This window comes from Oryza glaberrima, chromosome 5, assembly GCF_000147395.1.
Source record: "Oryza glaberrima chromosome 5, OglaRS2, whole genome shotgun sequence".
Lineage (NCBI taxonomy): Eukaryota > Viridiplantae > Streptophyta > Magnoliopsida > Poales > Poaceae > Oryza > Oryza glaberrima.
Window position 1 is genome coordinate 20,232,202 of NC_068330.1, and position 18,477 is coordinate 20,250,678.

At 45.8% G+C, this 18,477-nt stretch overlaps 3 protein-coding genes across 4 annotated transcripts; 1 reads left to right on the top strand and 2 right to left on the bottom strand.

Annotated features, from left to right (window-relative positions):
- The first annotated feature begins 1,367 nt into the window (after positions 1–1,367).
- LOC127774491 (uncharacterized) lies at positions 1,368–3,883 on the top strand. Its single transcript, XM_052300751.1, has one exon. The coding sequence runs from the start codon at positions 1,785–1,787 to the stop codon at positions 3,465–3,467; it is 1,683 nt and encodes a 560-aa protein (XP_052156711.1). The 5' UTR covers positions 1,368–1,784; the 3' UTR covers positions 3,468–3,883.
- Positions 3,884–5,272: 1,389 nt separating this feature from the next.
- On the bottom strand, positions 5,273–9,606 carry LOC127773317 (uncharacterized). The gene is made up of 4 exons (XM_052299373.1): positions 9,058–9,606; positions 6,426–6,908; positions 5,756–6,268; positions 5,273–5,664 (listed from the first exon to the last, which is right to left on the bottom strand). Exons 1-4 carry the CDS (start codon positions 9,538–9,540, stop codon positions 5,581–5,583), a joined length of 1,563 nt encoding a protein of 520 aa, XP_052155333.1. The 5' UTR covers positions 9,541–9,606; the 3' UTR covers positions 5,273–5,580.
- Positions 9,607–12,691: 3,085 nt separating this feature from the next.
- On the bottom strand, positions 12,692–17,006 carry LOC127773316 (protein MALE DISCOVERER 1-like). 2 transcript variants are annotated; one of them, XM_052299372.1, is made up of 9 exons: positions 16,458–17,006; positions 16,222–16,357; positions 15,570–15,641; positions 15,329–15,472; positions 15,154–15,249; positions 14,185–14,633; positions 13,815–14,005; positions 13,601–13,733; positions 12,692–13,502 (listed from the first exon to the last, which is right to left on the bottom strand). In XM_052299372.1, exons 1-9 carry the CDS (start codon positions 16,546–16,548, stop codon positions 12,937–12,939), a joined length of 1,878 nt encoding a protein of 625 aa, XP_052155332.1. In that variant the 5' UTR covers positions 16,549–17,006; the 3' UTR covers positions 12,692–12,936. The 2 variants fall into 2 exon arrangements, with proteins under 2 accessions (XP_052155332.1, XP_052155331.1); XM_052299371.1 differs by having other exon boundaries at positions 14,185–14,636.
- Positions 17,007–18,477: the final 1,471 nt, after the last annotated feature.

Consider the following 18,477-nt stretch of genomic DNA (forward strand, 5'->3'; position numbering starts at 1 on the left):
TTCTTTTGTTCTTTTGCTAATTTTGGATTTTTTTTATTTTGAATTTTGAATTTTAATTAATCTTGTATTGGGTTTTTATATGGACTCTTCTTTTAATATTCCTAATTTTTGATTCCGAATTTAAGCTATTTTTAAATTGTATTTCTACTTGGACTCTCCTTTTCTTTTCTAATTTTTGATTTTATTTTATTTTTATTTTAAATTTTGATTAATCTCGTATTGGGTTCTTATATGGAAACTTCTTTCAATATTGCTTATTTTTAATTCCGAATTTAAGCTATTTTTAAATTGTATTTCTACTTGGACTCTTTTTTTTTTCTTTTTCTCCGATTAATGTAGGAATTTCTAGCCCCACAGCGAATGTGGTGCCTCCTTTTAAAGTTGTGATAGAAATGGGACATGCAACATTTTGAATCCTGCACGGTCTTTTAATGCTAAAAAGGCATAAACTATGCTATTTTCGTGTTGCCAAACATTGTCCAGGCATTCCTTGTGGCTGTGGTGCCAACTGTTAAAAAGTTTTTAGATATCTTCATCAGCATCTAATGCAGGATGCTTAGTTCTAACTACATTGTTCTGAGAGAAGCAACTACTATTTATATTCTTAAGCAACATCTTTGACATGTTAAAGCTGTCAAGGTCCATTATATGCTGATGGTGTCAACTGTGCTTCTGATCCAAGAGAAGATTCGGGAAGGCTAGCTACAAACCGCTGTGGAATCAAATGAATTGAGTTCTGTTCTGTCAACACTGCTTATTAATTACTGGAAAAACAGTGCAAAACCACCTTGAAATCATAAGGCGTGATCTTATGGCAATCTGAAGTCATTGTCGTATTTTTCTAAGATAATAAAAGCTTTATTAAACTATATTAAAACTACATTGAGATGATACAATTACCGTATACATGCAAACACGATTGATTATTCAACAAATTGAGCCTAATACCTCCTCCTATACGCTATAATTGGCATGTGTCACGTATCCAGTTTGGTATGGCAGTTGAGAGCTGTGGAAGGAGTGATCGGCATGTTCACCAGCTCTGATTGGTAGTACGATTTTACGACACGTTGATCAGCCAGCGACGCCGAGAAAACCGGTTGATCGAAAGAGATAGCAGCGGAGACATCGCCGATGGGCCGTGAGTTGGGCCGTGAGATCAGATGGTAGCGCGGCCCACAACGATTCTACCGAGAGCGAGCTGTAATAATAACTTCTACCCGTAGAGTAGGCAGGCAGCCACCGGGTAAATTTTGTAGAGTCGTCAGTCGTCGCCTCATCGGGACAGCCTTTTTACCGTTTCCGGCGTGCGCGCTGACGTGGCGCGCTGTCTTCCCGCACCGCAGCGACAAAACCTCGCCGCGTGCTTCCCGTTTCCATTCTCTCTCTCTCTCTCTCCCCGACCGCTTCCCGAATTTTTCTGCCTATTCTTTCTTTGTTTCTTCTTCCCCCTTTCGCCTTCCCCCTCTTTCCTGATTCCCCACCTCCTCCCTCGCCGCCGCCGCCGCCGCCGCCGCTGACTCCCACCGCGACCGCCTCCCCCGCCGGCGCGGTTTCGGAGGAGGCCCGGCGCCTGCAGGAGGAGGAGGGAGGGAGGGAAGGAGGGCCTGGCCCGCCTCCGCCGCCGCTGCCTCGTGCGGTTCCCGACGCCGGCCGTACTGCGCAGCGCTCGCCCACGCCGCGCGCGCCGCGGTGGGTCATGGTGGTGAGGTGGGAGGGAGGGAGCTGGGGGTGTTGAGGCGGAGGGGGAGGAGGAGGAGGAGGAGGTGTGGTTAGTGCGACGGATGGCCGCGGACGATGCCGCGCGGAGCAGCAGAAGGATGGATCTGAACCTCTACCTCGGCCTCCCCCGCGCCCCGCGCCTGCGCCGCCCCGATCTCGGCTCCGACCTCGCGCTCGGCACCCCGATGCTCTCCTCCTCGCCTTCCTCCTCGGCGGCCTCGGCCGACGCGCCGCCGCTGGAGACGGAGCCGCTCCACCCGCCGTACTCACCGCCCCGCGCCGAGCTGGTGCGCCCCCCGACACCTCTGCCCGAGCCGTACGACCCGTCGGCTCCCGAGGCGCACCCGCCCTACGTGCCGCCTCCCGTGCCGCCCCCGGAGGCGATACCTGAGCTCGCTGACGACCTTGAGTTCGGCTTCTCCCACCCGCCGCTTCTGCTGCGGCCCAGCGAGCTGCTTGGGTGGGTAGACCGGCCATCGTCGTCGACGGCCTCCTCTTCCTTCCGCCCGGAGCGTGTCGACCGCTACCGTCCCCCCGTAATCTGCCTGAATAGCCGCCAGAGTCGCTGCCTCCGTCCAAGACGGTTCAGGTCGGACCTTCCGCCTCTCGGCTCGGAGGCCCCTGCCCTGGAGAACGACGCTGCAGCACAACCGCCACCGCAAGAGCCTATGCAAGATACGGTTGAAGAGAACAAGGTGGTCGCCGATGGCGCTATCGTGGGTGCCTCAGAGGAGGAGCCAGCCGAACGTGGCAAGAGCGTTGCGATGTTTGAGTGCAACATCTGCTTCGAGATGGCTTCCGAGCCTGTGGTAACTTCGTGTGGACATCTCTTCTGCTGGCCTTGTTTGTACCAATGGCTGCATGTCCACTCAACTCACAAGGAGTGCCCTGTCTGCAAAGGCGAGGTCACCGAAGGGAACATCACTCCAATTTACGGGAGAGGGAATTCGACTTCGGACGCGGAAAAGAAGGTTGCGGAGGAGGGAAATGTATCAGGCCCTACAATCCCACCAAGGCCACATGGCAATCGGCTCGAGAGCTTCCGGCAGAAATTCCACCATTTGCGCCCGATTTCTAGAAGGCTTGGCGAGGCACATGGGATATTGTCTTCTTGGAGGCGCATACTTGATCAGCAGATTATGAATAGTGTGAGTAGGTTTGAGGGGCCTCCTGAATCAACTGTCCAGGAAATGATTGATCATGCTCATCATGCTAGCCGTTTAGGTCGAATTACTACTAGAATGAGGGCAAGGAGGTTGCAGAGGGAAGCCGAAAACTCTACATTTGTTGCTTCTTCTGCTGCGGAGAGTGGGCTGCCAGCAAACAGCACATCGGATCTGCCTAGGCGTAGCTCAAGTCCATTTTCCTCGGAAAGAATTGATTTATTGCAACACTTTGTTGACCTTGCAAGCACGGAAAGATTGGCAAGCGCTGTGAGTGACCTTAGAAGAATGGTTAGGCCGAGCCCTTATGGAGCATCAACTTCATCAAATCCACCAAATCCAAATACCGAGCTGCTGCCAGTTGATGGGAATCATGTTGCTGTTGCACTAGCTGCAGATCAAGCTTCCAATTCAAGCACCATGGCTGTAATTCAGGAGGATGCTGCTTTTACTGAAAGCACAGGGGAACCAAGTAATGCAGGGTCTTCGAGATCCCTGAGGAGAGGAAGAAATGATGCCTTAGGTTCTTTGGATGTGGATGGTGTGGGACTACACCGGAACAAGAGAAGGCGGCTGAACTGAGGCTCTCGGGCTGCAACTGCTCGTCTAATTTTCTTGGTTTGCTGTTCTCAGTTAGTCCTTTTCTCTCTTCGGGGACGTATCTTCTGGTTGTGATATAAAATTCTCTCTTCTACTTGTTTATTAGGTGCTGCTGAGTTCATTGCAAATGTATTCCTTCGGAGTCCCGACCTGTTTAATTTATATGCTTTTCCACGAGGCATGTATACTAAGGAAAGTGAGGGATTGTCATCAGGTGAATTTACTGGATTGTAAATTGCCTATGCAAATGTATTAGATGGAAATGATCTTGAGGTCAAATAATACATTGACACCTGAATCTCATTTGTTGATAGCTTCTGATCTTATTGAACACATAAAACTGAGCTAATACAAAGTTAAATTGATCCAATGAATGTTGAGTTCATGATATAACACTATTTCCACTCTTTGATGTTTCACATTTGTTATGTTCCATTGTTGCCTGAAATGGTTACGCACGGTCGATCAGTCTTTACAACTCTGAATTAGCAAGAATTGGGTACGTTTGCAGAATTACAGATGATATAACATGCGGTCATTGACATTTTCTTCAAGTAGTTGAGACTGAAAAACTACTGCTGGACAAAACCAGTAACTTGCTATTCCTGGGCACATAATATTCAAGGCTGATACCCTGGTGAAGTTGATCGTTCTGCTCTGTTAAATAGTCGGCGAGGTACCCATGAAAGGGAGCAAAATGTCTGTCATTGGGTGAGTCCAAGTCATACAATGAACCTTCTTTCAAAGGTTAGTCTTTTGGGACTTTGATAGATCCTGTGTGGCTTGTGCTCACTTTCCGTATATCTGATCAGGAGTATGATGTTTGAGTCGCATCCGGCTCCCTCATTCTTCTACCCTGAAGTCTAGTGATCTAGTCATGGGACATGTATCAACTCCTATTTCAGTCCATTTCTGTGCAGAAATCATAGTATGATCGCGAGAAGCGTGACATGAAATGGCCACCAACCGTCCCACCTGTTGCCCAGACAGATCGTCCGCGATCTGTCACCCGTCGCCTTTCTGTTGCGAGCTGCATGCTTTTGCCTTCACCTGTTGCTTCGACAAGAGATCATGGGGGGCGCCGCGCCACCGGCCGGAGGCCGTCAGGCAGGCAGCGCCACCAAACTTTACTGACGGTCTTGCCGGTGCCGAACTACCCACAATATTGCTCTGTGCCGTCTCAGCTGTAAAAGGCTGTAACTGCGGTTAGAGTACTAGCGTGTCGTATGTTCCTGGCAGGAAAGCTTTGGTTTCCTCTGCTGAATTGTTGTACTCTGAAGTGATGGCCTCTGGGTGTAGCACCGGTCTTGTGTCTGTTTTCGTTGGGGTTCGGCTGGCGGAGATGGCTTTGGATTTTGCTGGGTAATCAGAATTTTCTTGGCAAGTTCGAGTAGAACTTTGCAGCATAACGTCGATATCCATAATCCATCCACTCGTCCAGCCTTGGTAGAACGCCTACACGGTGTCCCTGTTACTCGTAAGCGCGTGACCGCTCATAGCAGTCTCCGGGTGCAACCAATGGCTGTTTGCCACCGTCCAGAAACTCCGGCAGCGTCGAGCCGCCCTCAACTCCGCTGCGTCCAGAAACTAGTGTACCACTCCAGTAGTTTATGGCATGTGGAAAATGTGTAGTTAGAAAGATTTCGACTAGTTTACAAGCAAGCATCATACCAGACATTTCATCAGAATCGAAACGGTTCCCTATGAATGATGAAGACAATCCCTGGTATAATTACCATGCAGGACTGGCAAACATACCAACATATGAGTGCACGAACCAAAGCATCTTTGGTCTAAACACTTTCCCAAAAATTTTATTGCCTCCACCAATTGCAGCATTTGTATTCCAGTTGTACAAACGTTGTTCTTGACATCACTTGGTGCAAAAAGAAGGGAAAACTTCGAAGTGCAAAATGCCGAACAGTATTAGATACTCTAGGCTCCTCGTGCCGATAAAAGAGCGTCATAGCACAGGTGAAGTCAATGAAATGCAAATATGTTTGTTGGGAAGTTTGATTAAGCAGGAAAGAATATAAGGGGCAGCAATAGCATTCTACGGGAGAAGCTAACTTTGGCTAAAAGGTATTTCTGGTCACTACAGGGGTGACGAAAAGCTGAACTGTATTCCCGTTCTCCCAGAGTCATGCTCAGCCTGCTTCAAAATGTAACAGTAGTTCACCTGGATTACAAAAGACAAAAGATATCAGTGTTGATACAGTCAATTGGCATTCGTGATGTGTAGAGTCTCAGGAAATAAAGTAGAAAGGTACCTCCACTCGGAAAAGCTTAGTAGGCAAAATAATGCCAACACCTGCAGAGCTCCTAAATGTACGCCCAAATTCAGAAAGTGAGAACTTCTTATACTCACCCTCCGACAGTTTCGCAAGGTTCCCAGCAGTTAGAAATGCATGACCATGTATTCCAGCATCTCTAAATATCTTCAGAGGCAAATCAAACGAAAGGTCAGCAAAGGCAGAGACAGCAAGATCACCACCCAAGTAATCCCGCCCTGGTGAGGCAGCAGATCCATCCTCAGATTCACTAGGGACAAGCCTCCGTGGTTCTGTTGGACCAATCCCTCTTGTTCTGAAACCCAACAAGGATGACAGTCCACTCAAGCTGCAAACTGGAGAAGAATGACCTCCGAGGTAAAATCTATCAGGCACAGATGAAGATAGATTCATAAATCCTCTCCCCAGTGGAAGAATGGCACCCACTCCAAGGCCAACATTGAGAGCACTATTATAGAATCCCAAAGGTACAGCACCACGAACATCAAACTCCTGAAGTTAAAAAAAAAGAGCAAGTCATATTTGGGACGAAACGAAAAGTGTATTTTCCAGCAGTTTCATCATACATGGATTGTGGAAACAAAAGCAATAAAAGGATCAATGTAACCCAATAAAAATTATGAAAACAGACAGGGAGCTGGGAAAGAACCTGGCGGAAAAATCTCAACCCTTTGCTATCCCATAGACCTCCAACTTGAGAAGTTGAGAGAAACGCGTATCCTTTTGTTGGCCTGAGATGTGAATTCCTTTGATCAATCTTGTATGTATATTTCAACGCAGAGAGAAGATTGTGCCCTAATTGCCTCCTTATGGACTTCGATGAGACTTGTGATGGATCAGTTAAGGTACGCCATGTAAGATTATAAGACAAATCATGTTGCATGGTTGAAATCAAACCAAATGAAAGGCCAAGCAGGCGCTCCTTGTAAGAAGAAAATTTCAGCCAATCTTGGGACGACAATGACGCCCGAGCCATCAAGGGTGTTGATATTGATTTAAATCTTGGCAGGGACACTCCAATGCCAACCTCAGATGTCTGATCCCAACTGTATGCACCTGAAGCATCCCAGATGTCACCATAGCCAAACAGGTTCTTCAACTTAACCGAGCCTTCAAGTGACCAAGATCTTGCCTACAGAAGTAGTGTACAGAGTCATACTTCAGGTGCAGAAATAGAGAGCTGACTGGAACACATCATTCAGTAATTAAATGCTATAATGATTTTTTCTGCTCCTATTCTGTCTATACAAGAAGTCCAGTAAGCATCATTACCTGCAATTTTATCTCTATTTGGTTCAGGATGACTTACCACTTTGAAAGTTGATTTCATCTCGGATGAAAAAAAGTTCTTTTATAAAATACACAATGCAATAAGATTGTTTGATAATCAGAAAACAATGTGTCTTATTACCTTTTTATTTCAATTGAAACACAGTGGAATCTATGGTCAATATTGCAATTCCAGTCATTTTGGGTACTGGGAAAACTAGGCATGCAAGAAGAATACAGGACAAACAAGCAAAACATACCAATATTTGCAAATATACTGTACAAATCAATTAATCAATACTCAATTGCAACACTTCTATGTTGAACTCCAAAAGGTGAACTCACAGCTAGACTAGACAGAAAATTTGCCCTCTTGATCAGATAAAATTTCCTTTGCACTAGTCTTATGTACTAGCCTATCTGGGTTAGGGGAAATTTACCAGGTAACATGAATAAACTGGAAAACAACATCACTGAGACCAGGAGCCACAAGTCAGTGAAGCATCAATGCTAATACCTTATTTTTCAAACTCACATGATCTTTGTAGTGTTGTTGGTAAATTTGTGCCGCTCAAATATAGACCAAAATGTTGTGATGACTTAAGATCTCCAATTAAATAAGCCTAAATATCAGTTTACAACACAATTTCTCCACAAAATAGCTGAACATACTCCCGTATCTCTATCGGTTAAATCGAGATTTAGTTGACTAGTGTTGATTGCAGTAGAAAAATTTGATGGCTGATATGTTGCAAGTTATAAATAAGGCACAAGTGATCAAAACAATTTCTAGTAGCTATATTTTTGTGCACCAATTTAGAAGGTTCTTGACCTACCAGGTCCAAACATCTAGTGGTGTGAATAAGAAAATTTTCATGTGAACTCATATTTGGATCGAAATACAGAAACGAGTGCCCTACTTTAATGCTCACAGTTTCTATATTCATGTGTTAAAGGTTGTATGTGATATGCCCAGTAAACACCAAAAGGGGGGGTAGGAGAGGCTAATGTTGTAACAGGGGACTACAGTATGGCAGTACGTACAGAGATTAACTGATAAACTTATTAACTTACATAGGCTGCAAATATTACTGTCAGCTTGTGTATTTGATTGGGGAGTCAAAATGGAATTTCATTCTCATGCAGTCATGCTCAATATTGGCCATAGCATGATATAGATAGCTGCCCAAGCATTAGTATGCTGATATAACACTTTGAACACTTATTGTGTTTTCTTCAGTGAAGAGCACAGTTTGCAAATCCAAATCTAACATGTATTTGAAAATACAAATCCCTGATAAGTGTTTATCTGAATGGCAAGATCATAAATCAATCGGGATGATCCAATCAGTTCAGCACGCCAGGTTTCATTAATTAATTGATCTAGACAACTAGAGGCTGAGTGCATAAATAGTCTCTTCTAGTCATGCCTCTGAGAAGTTTACCTATTTAGTACTGTAGCTTTGCTAGCATACTTGCTCAATAAACAGATACCCTTATGGAGGCTCAAATATCTGTTAGTGCTATGTATCGAGTCCAAACTCATGATAAACATCATAAACCATTGGGGAAATGCCAACATGAATAAATCACAAGCTTTTGTTTGTATCTAGTTATCCTTCCAATTAGATGATAAGGAAGATGATCAATCCCTGAAATATGTATACGGCGGCTAAATACAAACTCCCGCTGCTTGGAGTTTGTATTTAGCCGCCGTAGTTTTTTAAGCTCCAGCTTCTTTTTTCCTTTTTATTCCCTTCCCTCTGCATAAGCCAGTCTCTGCATAAGCCAGTCTGACTGATTGCGTCGTGTAACTATAACTCTTTTCTTCTAATATATTGACGTGCAATCCTTTTGCGCGTTCGCGAAAAATGTATAGGAATAGCTAAATACGAATCTACATCCCAACCCAGACCTCATAACATCAATCAACTTATGCTCAAGTTTTTAACTAAGGGCAATTCCGCCATCAAATGCAGTCACCAAACAATCGAACCAACTGGAGATCTCACCTCAGGCTTGGAGTATACTCCCGCACTCCCCGTGATAGGGTTGGCGGCCTCGACGACCTCGACGACGACGTTGGTGGTGCCGGGCAGCTCTGGTGGGCCGGCGTCGAGCGTGATGTTGACGGAGTCGAACACGTCGAGCTGGCGCAGGCGCGCGCTGGCGATGCTGGCGTTGCGCAGCAGGTCCTGCACGGTGGGGGCGGAGCGGAGGAGCTCGGCGACCTCCGCCTCGATGAGCTCCTCCTTCGTCTTGGCGTTGCCCTTGATGATCACGTCGTGGACGCGGATGCCCACGGGGTCCGACGACAGCCGCTTGAACACGGCCTGCACCTTCTCCCGCTCCGCCGCCACGGCTGCCGGCCCGTCCAGCTCCACCTCCTCCTCCTCCTCATCCTCCTCCTCGTACTCCTCCTCCGCCGCATTGGCTCCCGCCGCGGCCTCCCGGTGCTCCGCGTCGTTAGGGTTTTGGTCGGCGGCGGTCGCCATGGTTGGGGACTTGGGGTTTGGGAGAGTTTCGGGGAGAAGGGGAATGAGGAGTTGAGAGGAGAGGAGGCGTTTCGTGCTTAGCAAGCTGGACAGGCTGTACCGATATTTCAAGCCCATCTAGCCAAAAACAGAGAATGGCCCATGGGCCTCATTTCCAATTACTACACGAGGCCCACAAGAGGCAGCCCACTTAAAAAACCATTGTACTATGGCCACTGCTAAATCACAAAATCATCGCAGCCAAAAAAAAAAAAAAAAACGCAGACACTGATGTCAGGGAGAAGCACCGACACAGCATCAGATTCAGATTCTCAAACAATTTACTTAAGGGAGAACATGATCAAAATATTCAATGGTCGCACAGTACTCTGCAACCAGTTCGATCAGGCGAGAACATGATCAAGCATTCAAAGAAGCTGAAAGTCTGAAGCCTTAAAAATAAGGGTTAATGGTGTATTCTGCTGCTAATCTTCTGCAGGATGGTTCTTCCGAGAAATGCCTCTGTTAGTACCAGCAATAGCAATTAACACCACCGTCCTGGGAATCAAACACTTGGAAAGTACTGGCACCGATGAATTGCCCTTCGTCTCGAGCAGGGCAGGCAGGCTGCTTAATATCAAGGATAGTCATTTGTCAGCCACTCTTGACTTACTACCGAATTAGCCATGATAATTAGGGCATGTGCAACCCATGAAATTTGCGGGTGCCAAGAACAGTGAGAGCGGCTTGGTACCATATCTGACTTTGAAAACTAGTACCCAGCCCGTACTAATTAGGAGTACCATGAGAGGTACCGTATGGCTTTAATTTCGGAAGACTGAAAAATACTGGGAACTATTTTCAGACAGTTTTTTTTTCAGCTTATTCACTGGATTATTGCTGCGGGTTATATACTCCGTGTTTCTAAAAATATGATTTCTCATAGAACTTTGTCCTACTACAGTTGCTTGGACTAAATATTCTAATCAAATAAAAAGTCCGTGTCAACAATGAATAATTTGTTTCTCAAATTAGTCCGAGCAAGAATTCTTGTAAGGAAAGAAGGAATAATTTGAGGAACAAATGGTCAACAGATGTTGATAAAATCCACGCAAAATGTTCAAATTTGAGGATGTTGGTCTATCTCAAAAATACCCAAAGCTTTGAACCTCAAAACTCCCAACCATCAAGGCATCAATTAAACTAAACGAAGGTACACGTAGAAATGTTCAGTTCAGCGGAGTGTATCCACCTTTGAAACGCTGGCATTTTAGCCGAAAGACCCCCAAAACAAAGCCTTTCGGCAACCTCCAAAGAGGCCTATAAACACCGTCACGAGATTTCGAGCGCCCCCCTCCCGCCGACGGGCAAAAAAACACCAACGCCCAACTAACCACTGGGGCGCGTCCTCCCTTCGCCGTTTCCCTCGCGCCAATGCCCCCGCGACCCGCACCAACCGCCTCATCATCATCACGCGGCCATTTTATACGCCTCCCATGCAGCTGGTCCACGAACGTGTGGCACCACCACCTGCTGCCGAGCTAGCCGGGCGCCGCGGCGGCGGCGGCGGCGGAGGCATGGAGATCGTGACGGCGAGGGTAGGCGGGTGCGGGTACGGGTACGAGGAGGAGGGAGGCACGAGGCGGCAGCAGCGGCGGCGGCGCAAGGTGAGCGACGGGCACGTGGTGGCGCAGCTGCTCGACTCGCCGCTCCCGACGCCGCGGCGGTCCTGCTGCGGGTCGTTGTCGGCGGCGGGGACCCCGCGCAGCGCCGCGCGGTGCGGTGGTGGTGGCTCCCCCGGCGCGCCGCCGTCGTCGCCACCGTTGTCGCCGCAGCGGACGCACGTGCCGTTCTCGTGGGAGAGCTCCCCCGGCGTGCCCAAGGACGCCGCGTGCGGCCGAAAGGTGGTGAGGGAGGTGCTGCCACCGAGGCCGCCGCCGGGGCGGGGCGGCGGCGGCGGTGGCTCCCCGGCTCATGCGCACGCGAGGGCATACTTCGGGAACGCCACCGAGACGACGAGCAGCGACGACGACGACTCGGACGACACGTTCTCTGACGCGCTCGACAGGATCTCGGCGTCCGACCGGTTCGCGGCGTTCTCTTCCCGGCTGAGCTCCATCGACGGCGCCGGGTCGCTGCGGTTGCCGAGCTTCATCATGGACCGCTTCCTCCCGGCCGCCAACGCCATCGCCACCACCTCCGCAGACAAGCGCCCGAAGAAAACTCCGCGCCGCGGCGCCCGCAGCTCCAAGCAAGACGAGGAGGCGACGGCCTCGGCAAGACGCCGGGCGCAGTCGCTGCGCCGCGCTTCCGGCCGCGAGCAACCGAAGCAACCCCCGCCGCGCCACCACGTCTCCACTCTCCAACGCAAGGAGAGTGAGCCGCCGCCGCCGCCGCGACAGAGCAGGGACATCGACGAGGAGACGCAGAGCGACGAGATGTCCCCGAGGTCGTGCGGGTTCATGCTGTTCCTCCCATGGAGCGTCAAGCCGGTGCTCTGCGGGTTCGCGCGCAGCCGTACGTCGCGCGCCGCCGACGCGTCCACCACCGCGTCCTCCCCACCACGCCGCAGCGTCACGCTAGGCAACGCCCTGGAGAAGGAGAAGGAGAAGGAGAAGGACAAGAGCAAGCTACGCGGCGGCGGCGGCGACCCGTCGCGCTGGTCCGACGAGAAGAGCGGCAGCGGCAGGGAGTGGTCGAGCCCAGGATGGGGCACGGCGATCCTCGGCACGAGCAAGCGATACTGCGCCGACGCGAGGAAGGCTCTGAGCAGGCTGGCTCGTTCGGCGACGGACGGCCGTGGCAGCCCGAGGGTAACAGGGGAGAGGAGGGCCGGCAAGCCGGCGGCGGCGGCCTCGCCGCGGCGCTCGACGTCCGGCGAGATCCCGCCGTTGTCGCCGCCGTCCGAGTCATGGCTCAGTCACGCGCGCGGGAGCAGCACACTGAGTAACAAAAGATGATTTTTTTTTTTTTTTATCTGCGTGAGAGCCAACATTGCACATTTGAAGCTGATGATTACTACCAATATACGAATGTTTTCGTCTTCGTTCTTCAGTGTCTCACTCCTATAAATAAACCAAATGAACTCGATATTGTATCAAGTATCAACCATCAGACTTCAGGTATCTCTGAGTAGACTCAACTGTTCAAACAAATCTGTTCAGTGCAGGAATTGTGTGTAGAAACTAGTAGAAAATTTATACTCCTCGCTTTCGTCACAACTGTTTAGTGGACTTCAGAGATTATGTGTGTTTCATGAACCAAAGAATGAAAGAATGGGTGTGAGCAGTGCAGGCATATCTGTACAACTGAATTGCCTGCCCAAAATGGGTCCTAAACGACTGTACAATTTGCTGTGATCTAGGCAAGAATGGACACCGTTGCCGCAGCAATAATATTGCGCAATGAACTGGCTTTTTATGATGTGATGATCTCAAGTTCAGCCCACCACAACGGACTATTTTTTGGAATCGCCTCTTCTTCAGAAATCCCAGTGATCTCTTGCATCCATGCGGTTACCTCTGCCACCGTTGGCCTCTCCATGGGATCTTCACTTAAGCATAATTTCACCAGCTTTGTGAGTTCTCTGACTTGCTCCTCAGGGACTGATTTGAGTGTGGGGTCAACCATGTCCATCAGGGGTTTGTCACCAATGAGGTATCTATGTGCCCAAAGAATAAGGAGGCCATAATCATCAGAATATGGGCGCCTTCCAGAGATTGTCTCAAGCAGAAGCAAAGCAAACTTATAAACTGTGCTGTGCTCATCAGAAGCCTCAGATTTTTCGTCGTCTTCTTTTTTATCACCCCAAAAACTGATGTCGGAAACCTTTGCAGCATTGTCTTCAGTCAAGTATATGCAAGAAGTACTTAGGTCTCTCAGCAGTACAGGAGGGTTCAGCTGTTGCATGTAGTTCAGACAGTACATCACTCCCATCGCTATCCGTAAGCGTGACTGCCAGTCTAATTGGTCTGCTTCTTTAACTGCAACAACAATGTTTTAATGGTGATCATGAATAGCTGCTGATAGCGTGACTGATCTTGGTGCGAAGAATAACAAACTAAATGTGAAGTTTTCTTACCATGCAAGTGTTCAAACAGTGTTCCATTTGAAACATACTCAAACACCATCATCCGAGTGAATGGTTCTTCATCTTCACAGTAACCCACAAGGTTCATTAAATTCTTATGGCTCACTTTTGATAAGACTTCAACCTAGAACACCATAGCATATCCATGTTAGTAAGTAAACATCTTCCCTGCGGAAGAAATAATACAGAAAAAACCATTATATACCTTATCCTTGAATTGTGCTTCAGCTACAGTTGTCCACCCACTTGCGTAAGTCACCAATGTAGACACAGCAGCTATTTCTGCTCCACACGGGAGAGTTCCTTTATACAATGTGAATCTAGGTAGTGTGTCAATTATGTTGCTGAAACCTTCACAGGCTGTTTCAAGCTCTGAGCGTTTGAATTTAGTTATTCCTGCAAAACAACAATTGGATGTTGATTCTAAATGCTGCTTTATGCGTCCAAAGAAGAATGAAATATAACATAACTTGGGAACATGCCAAACTCGTTGAAACACAACTCAATATGTAAACTGAATAATAATTAAACCAAGAATGGTATAAATTCAATAGCATATCAAATTAACAACCAACCTCCCAAAGTAGCAGTATGTAATTGCCCAATTGCTGTTGGAGAAAAAGGTACCACAGTACTAGTCTTCCTGTGCCGGTAACAAAGGATGAGTGCAGCTGACATGGCCACAACCACCAAGCAGGCCACTCCTCCGATGGATGCATATATTGCTGTCTTGCTCTTGTTTTCTTGGCCTGAAGTTCCGTTTGTAGTGGTGGATACAGAAGGGGCAGGGGAGGGCATAGAAGGGGCAGGGGAGGGAATGGGTTCGGAAGGGAGTGGCGGCTGTGGAGAACTTGATCGAGGAGCTACGGGACGATGTGGCACTGTTATATTATCAGGGTGAGACTTTGGCATTGTAACGTTTTCCAGTGGTGATTCAGATGTTCCAGACAAAAGCATCCTGTTCTTTTGGGAACGTTTTTGTTTGCTTGCTAGAAGTTTTCTTCTTGTGGCATTCTCTTCGTTCCTACTAGAAGATTAAGTGACTGTTAGAGAATAAAAGAATCATCATAAGGTCATCAGGATTTCCATCAACCAAAGAAACACAGTTAACATTATTACCTAAGTAATGGTACCCCATGCTATAGTTGATAGATTAAAGTACTGAACTACAGTAATGCATATTAATAAAGCTATCCCCTTCATAAAAAATAAAATAAAAACCAGTCTTCATTCCATTCATTTGCCACACCAAGGAAATGATATAGGTTTAGGAGTTACCATGTGGAGGATCAGTTTTTACAGCAGTTTAGCTTGCTTTGACACTTTTCAGTTTTATATAATTTCACTAATTTCAGATACCCTAGAATATATGTTACAATTAAATAAAGGTCTAGGATAGTAAGAAACTAAGATATTGTTGACACCATAAATACAGTGACAGAATCAAAGAGTTCCCAATTTTATTTTATTTTATTTGCTAGAAGAACTTGGACTCAAAATTTTAAACATTTGCACAAATAACAAGTATCATTAGAAACAGGTACCTTTCTGTAGATATCTTATTTAAAGAAGTCTGGTCCATTGAGGTGAGCTCATATTCAATTGGCAAACTGCCAGAAAGTTTGTTGCCTTCGAGAAAGCTGAAACAAGGTACTAATATTAAGATCATGCAGTTGGACTAAATTCAGATTAAAGTGCCATACTGAACTTCTCACGTACAGAAATTTCAGGGATAAAATATTTCTTAGCTCCGATGGAAATGGTCCGCTGAAAGTATTGTATCCTAGATCCAACACCTTTAACTCATGTAAATATTTCATCTCTGTGGGGATGATTCCATAGAAAGAGTTATTGTGTAGAATGCTGAAACATAAATTAAAAATAGAACAGTAAGTATGTGGAATACCGCTTTGCAAGCAAAATATCAATGTGTTTAGAAGAAAGTACTGAATATGCTTACATGGAACGCATATGGGCAAGTGTTCCAATCTCCTGAGGTAGCATACCCTTTAGACCAAGATTTGGTAAGTTCCTACAACAATTGCACACTCAAACTAAGGGGAAACGCAAGCAAAGACATGGTCAATAGTAGCATAGGGAGATACTATGAATATTAAGTATGACAAAAGAACAAACCGCTGTCTTATTCCAGATTAAAAACCATAGACTCTCTGTGGTGCCATTGCATCACACAATAATAGATAACATAGAATTGCAGCAGGCACAATACTGTTAACTGCTACTAAATGAATACCCACACCCACCCGCACAAACTTGTGTGAAAAATGTAAACAAAGACAGTAAAGTGACGATGCTCTACAGATGAATCTAGAGCCCTCCTAAACAGGGTGTGAGAAAAAAAATTGTCCCATGCAGATGGTCCCTATACACCAAAAAATGTCAATTATCACTACTACTGCAATGCTACTAATGACGTTATGCAACAAAAATGGAATGGCAAGATCTAATTCAATCTAAATGAGTAAATTTAAGATTATAGTTTTTTTTCCCAGATCGCAGCTTAGTTAAGGCAGTTCATTTCTTCCAAATGAATAGAAAGGTTATTTTCTGGGTCTCCTATCTCTTTTACTGCACAAAAGTGAAAAACTTACAGGGCCACAACTCGACCATCATCCGAGCACTCCACACCGAACCAAGAACAGGGGCTGGCGTTCCCTTCATCCCAATCCAACAGAGCATCAAATGGGTCAGCATCAATCATCTCTTTAAACCTCATAAGAGCGACACCTGCAATTCAGCAACAAAACCCTTAAAGCGAGAGTCGAGAAAAAAAGATGGACAAGAAAGAGTATAAACCAAAGAAACTATCCAAATCACGGTCCGGCACCTTCATGATTCAGAGATGCACACAGCTCAAACGCCATGACGAACCACAAGAACAAGAATATCACCGGATTCCTCCTCCTCCTCGTCCCCATGCCAGAGGAACTTCACAAGAACACAAACCCGAAAGAACTTAAGCACCAAAGCCCGCTGAGCTCGCGTCCCCTCTTCCCCCGATCTTTCTTCCCCACCCCTCTCCAGCAATTCAAGAACGGGACCGCGTGGTTTGCTCTCGTGACCCCCTAAATTCCAAGCAGAAACCCAGGGGGGAGCGAAACAGAATATCGAATTTGCCGCCAAAGAACGAATCAACAAAGCGGGGTTGCAACCAGCTCAACTACCCCGAATCGCTTGCTCAAGAAGAAGCCTAACCTAACCTTGCTGGTGGATCAGACAGAAGAAGAAGAAGAAGAAGAACTAGTACCAGTATACTAGCGAATAGTAGAAAACAGAATGCGGAGAAGGGGGGCGAAAGTGACGTGGCCGTGTGAATCGGCGTGGCTGGCGGTGCGACGCGTTAGCGTAGCGTCGATGCGCACGCGAGAATGGTGAGAATCCGAACTGGATGCGATGGACACGTTCCGTTCCGTTCGTTGCAGGGAAGAAGCGGCGTCAATTCCTTACGCTTCAAAGCTCAACCAAGAAAAACAATGTTTTTAATTGCTGTTGGGAAGTCTAGAAAATAGCAATCGTTCATATCCAAATTGGGGGGTAAATTGACCCGGTCTATTGTTGATTTTTTTGCATTGAGCGATTGAGGATTTGAGGCCCTCTGTCAGGTACTCTGGGTCAATGGTTGTTGGCATGTTCTGTATGACTGTGGCAACCGGCATGTGCAATGCAAATGCTGTGCTGCAAGCGGCCAAAGGGCATCATTGCCGGGAAACTCTGCGAAATTAATGTCGCAGCAATTTACTTCTCGTTTGGTGTAATGCATAGAGCTCACTCATATTTTCTAATAAATCAAAACGGTTTATTAAAATAAATACTAATTTTTATGTAAAACTTTTATATGACTTAAAATTCAATGCTTTAAAAAATACATTAAAAATACCTTAAAATTGATTTCAAAATTAAGTTTAAAAATTTAAATCTTGACTTTGGCTTTGGCTTATTCGAGCAACCGATGGGACCTGTAAAAGTATATCAACGCCATTTTTAAAACTACGGAGATTGACTTATAAACAAGCTATAGAATTCTTTGAAACCAATATAATAAATATTTGAGTAAATTTCACAGAACTACAGGTATTTTGACCAAATTATCACGAAACTATAGATTTAAGGAGTTGTATCACAAAATTACATATTTAGCACCAAATTTATCACAAAACTACAGATTTTAGATTAAGTATCATAAAAATGCATATTTAATATTGAACTTATCACAAAACTATAACTTTTGGAGTTTAAATCCCTAACACCATTGTTATGTGTGGAGCTATAAACATCATTACTTTGTGATTAAATAGATTCTAAACCTGTAGTTTTGTGATAATCTAGTTACTAAATATGTAGTTTTGTGACACTTCATCTTAAATGTGTAGTTTTGTGAAAACTTTGGTGTTAAATGTGTAGTTTTGTGAAATTTACTCTAAATATTTTGGATGTAAAACTATGATAAGTTAATTCGCCATTGTAAATATATGATGTTATACTTTCAGTTTTTCGTGAGATGTATAATCAAACTTCAAACTTATATGGCTATACCTATCATTATCTCTATGACTATTTGATTAAACGTAAGTAACATTTTTGTTGTATCAATTATCCAATCTTATTATAAATACATCACACTATAAACCAAAAATTTAACCTATATATGATTCGGTCTTATTTGTGGTTTGAAGTAGAATTGATAGGTTATAAAGAAACCAAAGTTGCATGACAAATTCCTCAGGAGAAGTAGTCAATCCACAGGTAAAGCAGGAAAAAAAAAAAGGCAAACCTATAATGACAAATAAAACATAATAGAAGATAAGAACAATGAGTTAGAAACAAGAGGGAAAAAAAAGATAAAGTGA